The following is an 18,244-nucleotide window of genomic DNA, read 5'->3' on the forward strand; positions in this document are numbered from 1 at the left end:
CTCCACGGGGAGTAAAAACTCATAATTAGCCCTTTAGTTCAGGTTTAATGCCCGACTCTTACGCTGGCGTCTTTGCTGATATTGCGATCTGAAGAACGGTGGCGTTTATTCCGGCTTGTTTTTCTTTTTCTTTAAAAAAGGGGGAAGGTGTTGCAGAAAAGACGCTTATCTCCCTTACAGGACCGTTCTCTCGGTTGTTCACTTTGATGTGCACAGTTAAACCCACAGCTCAGTGTTTGTTGAAATAGCCCGGAGGACATTTGGTGCAAGGAATGACTGCTTGAAACAGGACCTGGGTTGAAAGAAGGGGGGCGGGTGGGGGGTCAGGAGAAGTGGGGGAGGGATCAGGTCTTTTGATTCCCCCCCCCCTTGGGTTAAAAAAGAAGGGGCAGTGGAGGAAGGAGAGAATCGCCGAACTCTCGCTCTCTTTCCGCTGATATATTTCGGGCAACGTCCTAGTCCATCCGACCCCCCCCCGCTGCCCCCCCTTTTTTTTTACTCTCAGATGCTGTTGCGAAGCTTGTGAGGAGGTGGATGATAGGGAGGAATCAGCGCAGCGTTGCGGATTACTTTTCTCCTTTCCATGAGAAGGGCTAAGGGAGGTAGGTTTTGAGCGGGGGCTGTTTTTAAGGAAGTACCGGGAGCCCGATTTCGGAGGGGGCGGGAAGAAGAACCCCACCAACAACTACGGGATCAATGGTAAGTTGCTAAAGAATGTATGTGATTCCTTCAACCCCCCCCCCCCATCGCTTTGATGTTTTCTTGGCTGTAGCTTTGAAGTTGTTAAGAAAAGCTATTTGTGTGTTGTTATGAGTAAGCAGACCTAGGAAAAAGACAGAGCAGGGTTTGTATGAACAACCGCAGCATCTGAGCTCTCGCTCGCGTGTGTATGTGTCTGTGTGTGTGTTTAAGGGGGAGATATCTGCTGGCGAAGGAATGGGTCTTTTCACAGACCTCCCCCCGTAAACATCCCGGTAAAGTAGGGAGGAGTTTTGTCTTTGTTTTCCAGCAATGTTTTGTGACTTAGGAAGGAGGTAGAGACCCAGGATGTCTTTGGTTGGTAGGTAGGCTAAGGATGCGTTGGCTCCGAGTCCCTCCTCCCGCACCTCTTCACGTACACCCCTCCCACTTCTGTCAGCACCCTCGATGAACTCCAAAGAGGCGCAGCGTGCTGACTTTGGGGTCAGTTGTTACACAGGACTTGGAGAAAGCGACTGGGTGAAGGTTTTCCTGTTCCCTCGTTCCTTTCTCTCTCTCCCCCATTCTCTCTCTCTCCCCCCCCCCCCCCAGTTCCTGAGATATCTCAGCAGATCTGCTCCCACCCCCCCGGAATCAGTCGCCATTTCTGGATATTTTTTCTTTCTTTCTTTAATGTTTCCCTGCCTATGCAGGATTATACTCTGGGGACATGGGCTACAGTTTCTTCTTCTCCTTCTCCTTTTCAAAATCTGTTTATTTGTGTTTTAAAAATCGCCTTCGTGCAGACCGCCTCTTTGATGGACGGCTTGCCTAAGTGGGGAATGCTGGAGGATCCGACAGCCTGGTTTGGAATGTCTGCTCTTGTTCAGGTATCTTTCAGGACATCCTCCTCCTCCTCTCTCCTCTCCCCCTCCCTTTGAAGCAGCTTTTGAACGTTCTTGAGAAAAGTTGAGGGGAGCCGGAAACAATGCAGGGAACTTTTATAGGTTTATATGCTCTAGGCTGTGGGCGTAAGACGATGGGCATAGTGGAAGCCTGGCACTGAGATGCCCCTTTATTGGAGTTGAGTTTTGAGCTCTTGGTGTGTTTGGCAAAGCAGCTTTTTCTTTGATTGGATAGTGAAGTTATGGTGAGCTGGTAAAGAACTTTGGTTGCCCATTCTCTGCTGTGCAGGCTAATACAGCACAGCCCTCTCTCCATATAGTTAATTCATGTTAAAAACGGTGCTTTGCCACATTAAAGGGGGGCGGGAATGCATGATAAAGGTAGGGATGGTAATGGGAGGAAATTACATGTAAACAATACACTTTAACCAAATCCATGGATTTTTTTCAAAAGCAATAAGCAACTGGTAAGAAATTCTTCATTTAAAATTTTGAAGATGCTGGTCAAGTCTGCCTTTGTCTTTCCAGTTTCTTTTAAACACTTTCTCAGGGCACAGTTCAGAGGAGCATCCAGCATTGTGCTTAGAAGGGTTTCTGGTGATCATAATCTAAATGTTTCAGGAGTTGAAAGGTTGGGGGGAGAGAGTGAAATGGAAACCAGATGCTGAGGAAAGCACGTTTTGTTCTTTGCCTTGAGTTATCTACCAAAGAGGGAGGGAAGCAAAACTTGGAGGAATGTTTTTTGCTGCAAAATGGGTTTAACAGCATGGGGATCCAAGATTATTCCTGTGACTTCTCAGATGTTATCATTAGTAGGAGGGAAAACCTCATGATGTTTTTCTTTGTGCATGTTTAGACTTTACAGGCAGTGCAGTAAGGAAAAGTTCTTTTCTTGTTGTTGTTTCCAACCCCCACCCCACCCGATCCTCTGCATACGAAAGTTAAAAGTGTGCCCAGAGTTCAGTCTTTCTCTTTGAAAAGCGTATTTGATACTTTTGATTAGTGCTGCAGATAGCTGTGGTTGCCTCTTTATTTTAATGTGAAGAGTTGAAAAGCCTGTTTACTTTTTGTCTTTGATGTTGGTTGGATCTGGTTTTGATTAGATCAATACTCCCCCCCCCTTTTTTTTCTTTAAGAGAGAAGACTCTGAGGATCCCCTGCTGACTTGAGAAAGAAAAGAGAGAGGCACACAGATTGCTGAGGAACTTAAAAAGGAAAAAAAAAGCTCTACCAGAAGGAACTCCAGGAACCATGAGCAGCGCGGCATTGCTGACTCACCTTCCAGACCCCAGCAGCAGCTTCAGGGAAGATGCCCCACGCCCCCCTGTACCAGGGGAGGAAGGAGAGACACCATGCCATCTGGCTGCCACTTTATTTGCCATGAAAAACCAAAGCTTCAAGGCCATGTCTGTTTCTTCCACACGAAGGAGGAATGAAGATGGTCTTGGAGAGCCAGAAGGAAGTGCATCTCCAGATTCTCCTCTAGCACGATGGACCAAATCCTTGCATTCTTTACTAGGAGATCAAGATGGTGCTTATCTCTTTCGGACCTTCCTGGAAAGGGAAAAATGTGTGGATACTTTAGACTTCTGGTTTGCCTGCAATGGCTTCAGGCAGATGGACCTTAAGGATACCAAAACTTTAAGAGTAGCCAAAGCTATCTACAAAAGGTACATTGAGAATAATAGCATTGTCTCCAAACAGCTCAAGCCTGCCACAAAGACCTACATACGGGATAATATCAAGAAGCAGCAGATCGATTCTATAATGTTTGATCAGGCACAGACTGAGATTCAGACTGTGATGGAGGAAAATGCTTACCAGATGTTTTTGACTTCTGATATATACCTCGAATATGTAAGGAGTGGGGGAGAAAATCCTGCTTACATTAATAGCAATGGACTGGGGAGCTTAAAAGTGGATTGTGGCTACCTCCCTACCTTGAATGAAGAAGAGGAATGGAGCTGTGCTGACCTTAAAAACAAACTTTTGCCCTCCATACTTGGACTGTCCAGTAAGACCTTGAGGGCTACAGCCAGTGTCCGAGCTACAGAAACTGTGGAAAATGGGTTTAGGTAAGAGAAATAGATTCAATTTATTATGGGAGTGTGTTACTTGTTACAGTGTATTGCAGAAGGAGTGTATAGATGAATGTTGTGTGCCTGGTTTAAGTAAAATTTGGCAAAGAGACTCTTATTTTATTTTTGAACCTTCTCAGTTTTGGCATTTATTTCTTGCTTGAGGGGAGGGCTGCTTTTCTCCCTAATACAAAAAAGGAGTACATTGTGGTTCTTAAGACCCACCAATTCTAAACCTCTCTTAGACATCAAAAAGGAACTTCAAAGGACTCTTGTTCTTTGAGACATGCATTAATTGTTACCACTTTAAACCACATTAAGAGGAACTGGGAAGAGCACCATCTAGGCATGTGAATGAGTAATGAAATACTAGTTTGCCAACTTCATCCCTAGCTGGTGTTGAAATATGTGGATTACATGTAGAAAATGGAGAGCAATTATGTGATGATGGAACTAGAAAATCCATATTATTATTGAGATAACCTGTAAAACTGAACCAAGTGACTTCAAGAAGATGATGACTCCACACAGGTACTTTCATAAGGAATATCTGGTAGTAGCTTTATCAAGCTACTTTATTAAGCCAAACAAAACAAGCTTAGCTAAAGGGATGGCTCCAGGTACAGGATATTAGTAGGGGCAAGATTCTTCTTGTCAGGAGATGAGATGTGTGCTCCAGGTTCAAAGGAAGCTGTTTGGTACCAACTCAAAATATTGGTCCTTTGAGTTCACTACTTGTCTATTCCAATTAGTAGCAGCTGTTCTCCCAGAATTCAGAGAAAGTTTTCTACTTGGAAGGGGTGAAGTCAGGATTTCAACCTGGGATTTTTTGTGTGCAAAGGATTGTGCTGTATCACTGAGCTTTCCCCCATGAATGGCCTTTAGTCTTTATTTGAATGTGGATTTTTTCCCATTTCAGCATTGTCCTTGGTAACCCCAAGAGAATGATGTGTGCTTTCTGTATTGGCTGATGAAAGTGGGCAAGAATAGTTCACCATCAAGTGGCAGCAGCATCATATATTCTCTCAGTCATGAGGTGCAGCATACTCTTCTAACATCTTATTCTCCTTATTCCCTCCCTTTTGCCTTCATAAATGAGAATTGGTTGCATATGGAACTGTAGAGCAGAAGGACCTGCTCTCTCTCTCTCTCTCACTCTCTCTCTCTCTTTCTGTATTCTGTCTTGCTTTGGGAGTTTCTAAATCTGGTAAGTATTTGACATCTGGCTTACAGGAATTTTGTGAGTGTTTCTGTGATTCATGGACATCAAAGGACTTCAGGCATCTCCTCTCTTTTCAGCTTGTACCGACCGTGGCCTGCCTCTAAGAGGAGGGATCTTGAACTGCATCTGTTGTGTTTTTTGCTTGACTCTTAGAAAAGCGACAATGTTTGTGGTCTTTCCCAGTGATAGGATTGGAAAGGCAGCTGATTCCAATTCAGCTTTCACTCACAGCAGTACAAATCTGGAGGAGCTCCAGATGTATAAGGAGCGGCTTACAGTTGTTGGCTGTGTACATGACATCCATGTATGACATATTTGTTTCATCTGTTTGATGAGAATGTATGCTATAATCTCTATCTGTTAAAGGGCTTATGTTTGAACACTCAGTAAGTTTTTCTTATGGAGCCAGCTTTGCTGTAGTTAATATTTGCTGTGACACAAGAGATAATGATCACTTCCACAGATATATTTTTCTGAGATTAAGATAAAGACTATAGAAGGCATTTTCTGCCACTGGAACTCCAGAAATAATAGATTTCAATATTCTATTACTTTAGTGATTCTAGAATAGGATTTTTTAATGGTTGACAAAACGATATTTGAACCTGATTTTTCTGCTATGAAATTGAAATAGTAACTTGCAGATTACTTATGACTGTGTACCCATATCTCAGTAAGAATTGTTGAGTACTTTGACAATTGGAAGTGTTAGTTGCAGTAGGAATTTCTAGAGTAGGCTCTTACATGTTGTCGAAGGGAGTGAGCTCAAACTGTTCTCTCAATCTAGAGGTCATCAAATTCTAATGCTCTTTTGCTTTAAGAAATACTAAAAATCCTGGGTTTTTCCCCACCTGGTAGAAGAATTGCTGCTATGCATCTCATCTACCTTCTGCCAATGTGTCAGATTATCAGATAATTATGGAGATTGGTATATATCTATTTTTTTTCTGCTACTAGCCTAAAACTGTAATGCAAAATTAACACACAACACTCATCCTTATCTGATTTGTGTGTTGAACATATATCTATATATGCTTAATGGCTTTTGAGACAAGATAAAAATTTCAAGTGTGGTCCAGAAGACTATTTCACATGTGCATGTGGACTTCCCTGGCATGTGGACTTGAGGCAGTTTCAGATTTGTTACTCTGAGCTTCCTACAATGACATTGAAAAACTTGTTGATTCTGTATTCTAGATGATCACGTGCAAGTTCATGGGCCCAAATCTGCCTTCCTAGGGTATAGCCAATAAGGCAAGTTCTGAGCGAAGCTAGCTTTACTGCTGAATAAACTGTATCTGGTAGATAGGCCTTCACTGATCAAAAGAAGCTGCTGGTTGGAGCTTATTTTATGTGCAATAATGGATAACTGAAGCTAATTGGTATCCACAATTAAATGATACCATTATTAAAAGCAAGGAAGGACCAAAGGCCTTGCATGGGCAATCACACCCCCTTCTCATCTTTTTTGGAGAACAGGAGGCAAGTTATATACCTGTTTCCCATAAAGTTATAAATACTGCCAGCATTAAATGATCATACATGTCTCTCCCTAGAAGGATGCACCAGTTTTCACAGTCTGATTTAGCAGTTTCTTGACAAAGAATTCCATAAGTTTGGGTTTTCAAGTTTATCACCCGAAAACACATGTGTCATCCATTAGATACCATTTTGCTTTCCCCTTCCCCAATCTGTGTTGCAGTGAATTGAAAATTGGCTACTTTGCAAAGTTTCTCAGCACCTTCTGGCTTGTGCTGAAAATGAAGGTCTGAAGCTTTGTATAAAACTGGAAGAGAAAATTGAAAGAGAAAAAGACTGGGGTGTAGGAAATCACCTTAGAATTTTAAGCTGTGCTGTTTATTGAGGGCCATTGTAAAAGATCCTGTGAAAGGATTCATCTCTTGAGTTTCCTGTGCAGTTCAGATCCATTTCTAGCTTAGTGCATGGAAGGACATCTTCAGGTGTCTTGGTCAAGATAAGAGGTAATAGTCTGATGTCTTCCTTGATGCTGGAGGGCAGCTGCTACCTGATCCTTGAAAATATTTCCCACCACTCAGTCTTAAAATGATGGAATTTTTGGTGGTCTTTGAAAGTGCATGCATGCAGAAAGATAGATTGGAGACCTGTACTTCATAGAGGAGTTAAAAGGTAGCTTGATAACATTTGGCTGCAATTAAGGTGGTAGCATGGTCAAGATCTTGGTCCAGTTTTTCAAAGTAATTCTCAAAACATCTCTAATTGGTTTACTGATTGTATGTTAGATCTGCTGTGTTTGAGCAGGCAAATTTAGGATTTTTTTTTTTCCAACTGTTTTTAATTATATAATTCTGTGTGAAGACTTCTCCATCCACTTTGTTTAAATGCTGGGGGAAAAAAAATAATTGCAGGCTAAGTGTCCCAGGAATTTATAAAACTCTTTTGAGGTACTTACCATTCCTGTTGAACTTCAAAGCAATATTTTTGAAGCTCTTTCTTGTCTAAAATGATGAACTCTCCAAAGTGACTGCTTACACTACTGAAGAGGCTCTTCTTAACACTCCCATAGGGATGCGTTGTAAACATAACTTCCAGTGGTTGCTGTGCTGGCATGTTTCACATTGCATGTGCTTTAAAAGGAAGGTCTGTAGGATCCCCTTAAAGAGCGGGGCTGGTTTTGTACAGATGGCGAGCATCTTGAAACCAGATACTTTACAACAACAAGCTCTGATGGGCCTGGGTTGTGTTAAAACAAGACATGAAACAGTTCCAAGGAGAGTAATAAAAGGTAAAAAGGCTTCAATTGCCCCTGCCCCCTTTCCTAAAAAATAAAAAGAACAACGTTAACAGTGGTCTGAAGAAACTCATTGAAATTTCAGAAGCAGAGATGCCTTATTGGAAGAATTGGCTTTGTTTTTAGGTGTAGAATTGCCATTCCTTTCCACCCTCCCAGTAGAAAAATGTTCTGTTAGAAACATAACAATCAGACTCTTCTCCTTTTGTCACACTTAGCTATCTCCCTTCCTTCCTTCCTTCCTTCCATCCATCCATCCATCCATCCATCCATCCATCCATCCATCCATCCATCCATCATCTTTTGGATGTTTTGATCTTCCCACTAAAAAATCTTTGTGTGTTGTGGGAAAAATGCAGTCCCAGATGTGCAGAAATAGCTCCCTCTTTGCCAGTGCTGTGTCCTGCAAAGGTCCACTTGAGATAGAGACCCAGAGGTTCAGTCCTGCTGTTTGCCATCACTGCTTGAAGCGGAGGGCTGCCCCTCTGTCTGTTTCTCCCTATCTACTCCCACCCTCTCCTTTGCAGAAGTCATTGCGAAGGCTTGTGCCTCCCCCCCCCCCGCCCCCGTCAGTGAAATGGAGGAATGCAGCCCTGCGGGAGAGAGGAGACCTGTGGTTTGTGACAGAAGTGAGCAAAGACTACCTAAGGCAGGGTTCCTCAACCTTGGCAGCTTTAAGATGGGTGGACTTCAACTCCCAGAATTCCCTAGCCAGCAAGACTGGCTGGGGAATTCTGGGAGTTGAAGTCCACCCGTCTTAAAGTTGCCAAGGTTGAGGAACCCTGACCCAAGGGGTCAAAAGTGGGCAACCAAGGCACATGGAAATAAAGGGACTAAGAATACTAGTAGAAGGCAAAAGGATGTTTTTTGTTAAGGCTACCAGGCTGTTCACTTAAATCAAGTCCTGCCACTCTCTGCAAGTGACTTGAGGGGATTTTTTAATATATATATAAAAAGTATACCTTCCTTATATCTTGGCCTTAAAGAAGAGAATTTCTTCTCCACCCACCCTGCCTTCTGAGCTCCTTGCAGGCAACACTTGATTGGAACAAGTGACTCTCTGAACATTGAATAACATGTACAATGAGCCCTCCCCAGTGAAAAAGAGTTACCAGGCTGAGTTTCTTCCGGATGAGGGATGTGGTCTGGCCCCTCTGAGATCTGTGCTGTGGAATGTTCTGGAAATGGTGTACATTTGACAGCCAGGATGGGGTGGGGAGGTGCCTTTCATTCATTTTTCAGTATTTTATGGAACAGGCATCTGGAACAAGGGGTGACTGCTTAAAATAAGGAACATCTGGTAAACTTTAGCTTGGATTCCAGGCTTTTGAGAATTGAAGAGTTAAAGGTGGTGCTGTCAGTGAGTAAGATCTTCTGAGACCTTCATCTATAAGCAAAATTCCCAGTCCTGCAAATTCTTGAACGCCACGCACCATCTTGCTCTCGGCTTTAAAGTCTTCTCTGTGGAGGGTGTTCATCCAATGCTGGTTATATACTGTATGTAAACATCTTCCCTCTCACGGTCTTGTTTTATTCATCCTGACTGTTTTAATGAGTTTGCAAAATGTTTTCATTCTTGGTTTCATTATACGCCACCCAGAGTCACTTTGGCTGAGATGGGCAGCCATATAAATTTGACAAATAAATAAAAAACTCAGACTACTGGTGTGACAGTATCCTGTTGCTGTTTCAGATGGAGCTGGCAGGATGATCCAGTGTAAAAAAGGAGCAAGAAGGGATGCAAGAAAAATCTCCGTTATTGTGCCTACCAAAGATAAAAAGAAACTTTTTGGTGCATTTCTCCTTAAGCCTAGGTGAATGAGGAAAGACTGATTTGTACTTATTCAGTCTCTTACTTTCCCATTAGAGCTCCCTGCATTTAGAGGCCCAGCTGCTTTCTCCTGCATCCTCTGAAATTAGATGCTCATCAGCTAATTTTGAAGTCATAGCCTTTCTATCAAGGTGACAGGCTTAGAACCAGTGCAGGAAATAACCCTAAAATATTGTGGGCACTTACTAATAATTCCCAGTATTCAGCAGATTTCCCAAGCACGTATAGAATTCCTGTAATACAGGCTGCACAATGAATTATAGATTGGAGGCAGAGGGGGAGCGATATGTATTTAAGGTCACTCAGTGAGCTTGTGGCCTAGATAAAATTTCAGGAAAGTCAATTCACCTCCATAATGGCCATTTGTCCAATGTCAAGCCTTTTTGCTTCCTTTTTGATGAAGAAGCAGTAAGAATATGAACATTTGAGTGTTTTAGTGGGAAGATAGTTGAGTGTTTGGTTGAGAGTGGCTGCTGCCTTAGCATTCATGAATGCCGCCTCTGCCTGCTTAACTAGGACAAAATTAAGGACAACTGCACACAAGAAGATCTTATTTTGGGGTAAATACAGATGGCATTATGCTTAAAAAATGTGAAGGTGTTGATAGCTACAGTTGCTTTTAACAACAGCTCCCTTTCCACTCTATCTAGACCTCTATCACCTTTGAAATAGCAAGACCTAAAAGGAGGGTAAGTTTGTAAATAGGTATGACATAGTTTCTAAGACCAGGGAGACCAAGCTCAAGACAACCAACCTACCTCACAGGTTTGTTGTGAGGATAAAGTAAGAGTGGAGAGGTTTGAAGAGAACTCCTTGTAAGAAAGGGTGGGGAAAAAAAGGAAAGTGAGTTTGATGACTCTTCTTAAAATTGTACAATAGTTGGTGCCTTGAAGTCATGGATGAGCAACCTGGTGCCCTTCAGAGATCTGGGACTGAAACTCCCACAATCCCATAATTAGTGGCTGGAGTTAAGGAGAGATGAAATCCAAAAACATAGTGAGAGCTCCAGATTCTCTATCCCTAATTTAAAATATCCTGTGAAGTCATTGAGACTGGCTACCTATGAAATTATGTGGGAAAGCTTAAAGCAGTGGGTAGAAAGCTTAAACTGTGGTCCATCTTAGACACTTCTTATTTTCAAGAATTCCACTGAAATCGGTGGGTTTTGTCTCCAAGTATTGGGAATGTTAGCTCTCTAGTTTGCCATGTGCAACTGCCACCTTACTCTTTGGTCTCCTAAAGTTTGCATTTCCTGAGTTCAAAGACTAACTAAGCTCCCATTTTTGTTCATTTCAAGGTCCTTCAAGAGGAATGATCCAGTTAACCCTTACCATGTGAATTCTGGCTACGTCTTTGCTCCTGCTACTAGTGCAAATGACAGTGAAATTTCTAGTGATGCTCTGACTGATGATTCTATGTCAATGACCGACAGCAGTGTGTAAGTATTTCCACCAGTTGAATTGGAAAGAAGTTGGTAACTTTAAAGTTTTCTGGACTGTCCTTACTACTAGACTGGGTGTGTGGCTGGAGCACAGCAGTATTTGCTGTGAATGTAAGATTTAGCTCCACCATTTTCATTGCTTAATGGGGATTCTTATCCAAACCCTCAGACAAATGAACTTGTTCTCTTGGAAAACCTACACAGTTTGCTTCTGGCCCATGGAACATATCCATACGTTGTCTCATATTTTCTGTTTCAGGTGTTTTTAGAGCTGGGTGTGCTATTATTAAATAATTAACAGTCTTAAAAAGAAATTGCTTCCTTTAGGAAGTGCTCTGAGGCGTGCTTCCAAATGTTATTGATCTGAAAGGCAAGTGACCTCTTGTGCCAATCCTAGAAAGAGGGATTAGAGGTGTGGGCTGTTTTCTTTTAGTTTCTCTCCAGAAGAGGAATGATGTCTTGTGCAAAATCTTGACTGGTGGATAAAGAAAGAAAGAATTCTTGCCTCTCTTGGTTAGCCCCTACATAATCCTTGGTGGTTAAACTGCATTATCAGTTCTTTTCTCTCTGCCCTCTCCTTTTGTCAAGTCATATTCTCTTTCCTCTTCCTGAATGGAGGTGGTGCTTTATTGTTAAAATATTCCAGATTTTAGAAGGACATGATATATTTTACTGCTGAAAGCAGAAAGAACTTTTAAAAACGCTGATTGGTTTTGCTATAATGAAGGGTTTCCTTCCTTCCTTCCATGATTCTGCTGATGCCCTGAGAGTAAATCTAGAACCTCCTGAGATGTACTGCAGAGTAAAGATGCTTTGGGTGGCACTTGTAGGGACTCATAATCATTTTGATGTGGGGCATGCTTCTTCATTACTGTATTCTTTTTCAGGGAAGGCAACCATTTATATGACAACTGGGCATTTCTCTGGGCTTAAAGGGTACAGATTTGCTCCGTTTTTGCAGCCAAACGTCCATTAAACAATTCTGATCACAAAGCACCTTCTGCCTCTCCCTTCTCTTATGGAGCCACAGTGGCATTACCTAATCATAATGAGGATCATAAAGCCAGCTTGCCAGGATGGTGGACCCATCCTTGTGCATCAACAGAGTTAGTCATTTTTGGACTAGTGTTGGCTCCTCATTGCTGGGATCATACCCTCTCTTCGGAGCCATGCCAATTGTAGGGCCTTCTACAGATGAGAGGCCCGAGTGAGAAATAAAGTGTAGGGGGGATGAAAGGCTTAACTGAATCCCTTTCAGCCTATTGTTCATCTAGGGGAGCTTAGAGAGGATAAGAGGTTAGCAGGCAGCTTTGAAATTGACTTGAACAAGTGAATAGGAGCTCCCCCTAAAGCAGGGCATAAAAGAGGCTTGCCTGTTTGCTCCTGCCATCACAAGAGCCTGTACAGGCTACGAGGAGCTGGGGAATCTTGCCTGATTATACCGCTGGGAGCTTCAAGGCATGGGGGCGGGGTGGGCACTGAACAGAGAGCGTGGATTTCAGCAGGATCCAGAATGGTTATATGGCCTGAAGGAGCAACTTTGGCTTAACATGTTCCTGTTGCAAACTGTGCCCAAGCTCCTTACCCCCTTCTTGAGGCCTGAGAGATGGTTGAATGTGTAGTAGGCTGGTCAGAAAAGAAGCCTTTTCAGCTATGGAAGAGAAGGGGATACATTCCTTCATTTAGAGCTCCCTGGCCAAACAGGAGAAACTGCTTTTAAAAAAAAAAAGCATTCATAGGCCTCAAGAGGTGTTCCTAGTTGCAGGAACACCAGCACGTGATCCAGGTTTTCTGCGTTTGACTTGCCTTCCTTCCCCTGGATGTACAAAAGAGAAACTTGAGCAAAGGAAAGAAGGAGAAGCATTTTCTGTCAAGGCTGAGGTGGGGTGGGGTGTGAACTGGAAGATGAATGAAATCAGCTGCTTCTGTGGTAGATTGATTTCCTTTGATGCTGCGCCATGACAACACCGTGTTTTCCTACAGTATGGGTTTGTTAACTCCCAAATTGTGCAACTGGGTTGTCGCTTTGGTGGGATGCAAATGGAGGGAGAGAATGGACAGACATATGAAGGCAGGGTGACCTGGGCTGGGGTTTGGTGGCGTTCCAGAAGGGAAGACAAACACACCTCATTTCTGAATGTACAGTTAACCTCAAGGATCCTGGCAGTGTTGTGGTTGAATATGTCCTTTTTTGGTGCCGCCCACAAAGCACCTCCACATTTCCATGTCTTGATTGGAGGGAAGGAAATGGAGAGAAGAAGAAAGAGAGACGAAAGGGAGCTTCTTATTATTTGGTTATATCTTATTTATGGATTTACTTTGGACCCAGGGGAATACTGCTGAGTGAACTTCAAATATTACCTTATCTTACAAACCAGGCTTTTGATGTTGGCAAGATCAGAGGCTCTGCTCCAGAGCCATTGCCAAATGAAGATGGGAGTGAATGCATATGCGCCAGAGCCCGAGATTTCAAAAGAAGCAGTAAAACTACATTCAAGTTAGGTCAGGCACATCTAAGTCAAAAGGCTAAGATAATTGGCTCAGCTTAAATGGCAGCTGACTGGAAAGAAGACTTCAAAACTAGTGTTTCCCCAGAAACAGATTGGCTTGGTCCCAGAGTGGTTAGCTAAAATGTTTATAATTAAACTGTGCTCCTCACTGCCTAAAATTGTGCAGTTCTTTATCCTAGAGTTGGATTTAAACACACCCACACACACACAGGCGGGGGCAGGGGGGAGAAGACTAGTGCACTGACACGGTTATCCTCTTCCTAATAAACATTGCCAACACTTTTGAGGTCGTCCAGCTCTTCCATTAAAATGCTTCAAAATATTCCAGTATTGCACAGAGGCATATGGTGTCCTCTTGTCTTAGATCTCACTTTACTACCAAGTTGCCAGGCATGGTATTGAATGGATTATTCTAGTTGAGGATTGTAGCAGATTTACAATAGATTTTAACATGGATTTGAAATCAGCCCCAGCAATTTTACCAAATCTGCTTATAATCTAAAGGGTCGCCCTTTCTGTCTTCCTTGCCTTAGCAGCTCCCTTATGAGATCCTCCTTGCTCCCATGTTTCAGATGAGAAACTTGTGGAGCTGATGGAGGTAGACGTTACCAAGCCCATTTGGTGCATCTGTGGCTGAAAGAAGGCTTGAGACCAAAATAATGTCTGGGGGCAAAATGAGTCCTCTCTCCTCTGTCCCTTAATTGGTCTCTTTGGTTACCCCTATTGGTTTTAAATTTGAGGAGCAGCTGTCTGTCTCGTCTGCATTAATGCATTATCAATTCTTATGTTGTTCCAATGCTCTTTTATTTTAAATATTCAAGAACCTAGATGCTCAAATCCTCATTAGGACACCCAGTTCTTTTTCTCAGGCTGTTAAGTAATGCCCCCTCCTAAAATGATATTCATTGGGCCTTTTATTTAATTTTAATTAACAACTTGTTCCAAGATAGAGGCTGTTCTTAAGTGAACCAATTCAGAGGGTCCCTCTCATTTCTCCAAATTACTGTGTTAGGGAGTCTTCCAAACAGTGGGGCTAATCGGAGGGGCTCCCTGGATGGACCGGGAGCATTGAATTAGGGCAGACTGATACAGAGTGGCTGATATCCTCATATCACTGAGGCTTCATTAGGGAGAAGGCAACCTTTTCACCACCAAGATGTCCCCAAATGAAGTAAAACGAAGCCAACTGTTGTTTTGTTTTTTAAAGCCCAATTATGATGGACGAGGATTTACGTTTGTTAAAAATTATATAATAAAGTCAGAAAATCTTATCAGGGCAAGATGAATCGTTAAGCCCCCATGACCCCTATGGCTGAGTATCCTGCTGGCTCTCCAATAACAGGTGAAAATATGAAGCTGCCTTATATTGAATAATAAGAGGCCCTGTGGCTTCTCTAGTCCAGCATTTTTCTTTCTAAACTGGTAGAGGTTTTTCATATTTTCAGTCAGAGGTTCTTCCAGGTCCTGTTGTATGAAGGCATAAAGGATTGCCTCACATACATAGTAACCCATGTACTCTGTACTCCTGTGTAGTTTCCCTTCTGGATCACTTAGTGTTTACCCATGTTTTTTTCCCCTCCCACTACATTACTAAACATGCCCAAATGTTCTCATTTGTATTTTCTTACCTTTGGCCCCTCCCTCTGTTCCATGTAGTTGAGATGTGTCTATCTTGTATTATGTATGTTGAAAAGTTCCATTGGTCCATATAATAGTTTTGACAAGCAGCATGGGGGAGTCTGAACTGAGGCACTATTGTAAGTTATATGATTTGAAATTGTAAAATTTCATATCTTGGATTTGGTAAAAACAGACTTTCTTCTCTCTGCCTCCATATTTATGCTAGAGTTAGTATGCTTGAAAGATTTGAGCTGTCCTCTCTTTCTCTGGATGGAGGGACATTTCAGGTGCAAAACTGAAATGTTGCCTTGAAAGAGGCAAATTTTGCATTTTCTTCCAGTGTGTATCCAAAGTGACATCTAGTCTGCCATAGATTTATGATGGCTTTTTAATGTCTTGATGTATTGGAGCTTAAAAGTTAAGAGCTGTTTGTGATATTTCACAGTTGTGCAACAACTTTTCTGGCAACATAAATGCAAATGTGGGAACCGTCTTCCTTGGCTTGATGATACACCCTTTTACTTCTATATGCAATGTAAATTGATTTGTGATGGGCTGGTTAATCTAACCCAAAGTTCCACTGCTGTCTGGCTCTTAATTCCAGTTTATGTGGAGATCAAATCTATCACAGTGTGGTTTTAAAAATGCCTTCATGGAAATAAGCCGTACTAAATTCAGAATGTGTGTAACGTTACATTCCAACATTTTCTTAGTGGCAATTCTTGAATTCCTTGAGTTTGTCTCAAGAACTAATTCTATAGCTGGTTAAACTCTTCATTAAGTGGAGTATAGTGGTGAAGGTGTTACACCAGGAGCAGGGAGAGCCCAATTCTGGTCCACCCTCTACCGCAGGAAGCTTCTCTGGGAGACTTGGGGCTAGTCACTCTCACTCAGCCCAGCCTACTTCCCAAAAGGTGGGGTATAAATCAAATCAATAAAATGTCACAAAATAATGTGCAACCTTTCAGGTTATCCAGTACTTTTCATGAAGTAAGAAGTTACAAAAAATAGGGGACAGGGAAGAAATAACTAATTCCCCAACTTTAGCCATGCTTTCTGCTGTTCGGAGCCATTCTTGGAATGGAGATTTTATTTACTTATTTGATTTATATCCACCTCTCCTTCAGGAGCTCCTGAAAGTGGTATACATAGTACTCCATCTTCCAGGTTTTTTTCTCACAACAATCCTGCAAAGAAGGTTGGACTAAGAGAGGCTAACTGGCCCAAAGTCACCTAGTGAACTTCCATGGATGAGAGTGAATTTCATATTGGGTCTGCCTGGTCTTAGAGCAGCACCTTAACCACTATACCATGTTGGCTCTGAGACTATAGCCTGAATGTGTAGCAATAGATGTTGATGTCAGAATATAGCTAATATTTAGGAACAAATATGGTAGACCACCACCTCTGAAAACAAAGGACATTAGTCCTCATTGTATCTCCCAGATGGAGATGTACGCGTGGACTTTCAAGTGGCTGAGAATAGAAATGGAGAAATAAAACTGAAGAGTTTTGATTGGTGCATGGTTGGAGTGTAACATCAAGGAAAACTGAGCAGCATTGGACAGACCCTCAGCATGTAAGTCCAGATTGTATTAAATATTCTTCTGGCTTGGCTTTGTGAAAGGAATGAAAAATGAAAAGAATCTGAGTTGAAAGGGCTGGGTGGCAGGTGTTGGTTGGAGTCAAGAGACCCTCCTTGTTTCCCATTTCTTTTCCACCCCTTCACTCTAAGTACATCAGATCAAAGGGCAGAGTAAGTAGTGAAGCAGAGGACTACTGAATCCCACCTAGAGAGTATGTGAACCCACCAGTAACAGCTACACCATGGGAGGGGAGGGTGATGGCCTTCCTGAGGTTGCTGAGCTACAATTCCCAGGAACTCTAGTCAGCATGGACAAGGGGGTGAAGCGAGGCAATCGACCCCCTTATATTTGGGAATAATGAGCAAAGTCAGATGAAAATGTTGAATGTGACATCTTGCCATCTGTTGATGTCCTTAGTGCTACGAGCTCCTCATAGTCTGTTGGGTGAAGCCCCATGGTGGCCTGCAGTTGTACCAGATTTCAGCTCCCATAAGCATCAAACCCTGTTGATCATCACTGGGGATTATGAAATTTGCGTCTAATATGCTTGAGGAGCCTAGATTGCCTATGCCCTACCCTACACCAAGATGTCACAGGTTTTGCCTATGCCCCACCCTACACCAAGATGTCCCAGCAAAGAAGCAGCCAACCAGATTGGTAATCAACTGTTGCCTTAATGTTGCCAATCAAATAGTGTCCTTCCCCATGCAAAGGTGGGGGGCTTGAAGAAAGTTGGATGGCAGGCCTTTCTTGTCCTTTGCAACTGAACAGTAGGCCAGCCCGGGGAAGGGGACTGACTTTTCCACAATTGAGGACATCCCTGTTATAACATCGGAACAGAAAAAGGCTGTATTCCAGCATCTGCCCGAGTGGCTGGAGGAATGTGATGCTGTGGTTGGTGTCAGGGTTCTTCTCTGCAGCCAACTTGGCTAGAAACATCTCAGCTCTTGAAACATAAATGGGATCATCTCCCACAGAGAAGCATGGGAGATGGGGCATTAATATGTTGTGCCAAACTCATTTTCAGGACAAAATCTGGACCTTTGTCAACAGCTGCATATTATCATGTCATACCTGAGTTTCCCCATACCTGAGTTTCATGCACAGAGATTCTGGGTTTATTAACTGGCATTGCCTATTGCCTGTTCATAAATTATACATCACAGTTAACAAACCACAATATGTTTGTCTAAGCCAAAGCAAACCATAAATGGCTTTGATTAATGGCCTGGTTCACAGGCCATGCTAAAACAGAGTATGGTATGATGTTGGATTAGCAATTGTAGTTTCTAGTTCATAGATGGTGATTTAGTATGTTGTACAAATACACCCGTTATTTATTTATTAAATGTATTTCTATCCTGCCAGAATTTTTTAAAAAAGGTTTTTGGTGGCTTGCATAGAATAAACAGTACAGATAAAATATTGGTGTTGCCATCTAAAAGTCAGAAATAAACAGGGAATAATAATAATAATAATAATAATAATAATAATAATAATAATAATAGTAGTAGTAGTAGTAGTAGTAGTCAGGAGCAGGAGCAGCATCTTAAGCTCTGTATTAAGTAGAACCATAGAGCAGGGTCAGATCCTGTTGCACTCA

General features: G+C 42.4%; 1 protein-coding gene across 3 annotated transcripts in view; it reads left to right on the forward strand.

The window, feature by feature from the left end:
* The first annotated feature begins 241 nt into the window (after positions 1 to 241).
* The window catches only part of AXIN2 (axin 2), a 44,165-nt gene continuing 26,162 nt past the window's right edge, over positions 242 to 18,244 (forward strand). The window contains exons 1-4 of one of the 3 annotated variants that reach the window (XM_025173171.2): positions 242 to 699; positions 1,485 to 1,568; positions 2,720 to 3,658; positions 10,782 to 10,922. In XM_025173171.2, coding sequence (XP_025028939.1) covers positions 2,835 to 3,658; positions 10,782 to 10,922 — 965 coding nt within the window. In that variant the 5' untranslated portion in view covers positions 242 to 699; positions 1,485 to 1,568; positions 2,720 to 2,834. Of the gene's footprint in view, positions 700 to 743; positions 1,569 to 2,719; positions 3,659 to 10,781; positions 10,923 to 18,244 lie in introns of those variants that run through there. The other 2 variants (XM_007421610.4, XM_088138301.1) reach the window with 2 other exon arrangements.

Source organism: Python bivittatus, unplaced genomic scaffold, assembly GCF_059951505.1.
Source record: "Python bivittatus isolate LINGU-HERP-01145 unplaced genomic scaffold, Pbiv_v1 ctg000220_np1212, whole genome shotgun sequence".
In the NCBI taxonomy this organism is placed as follows: Eukaryota; Metazoa; Chordata; class Lepidosauria; order Squamata; family Pythonidae; genus Python; species Python bivittatus.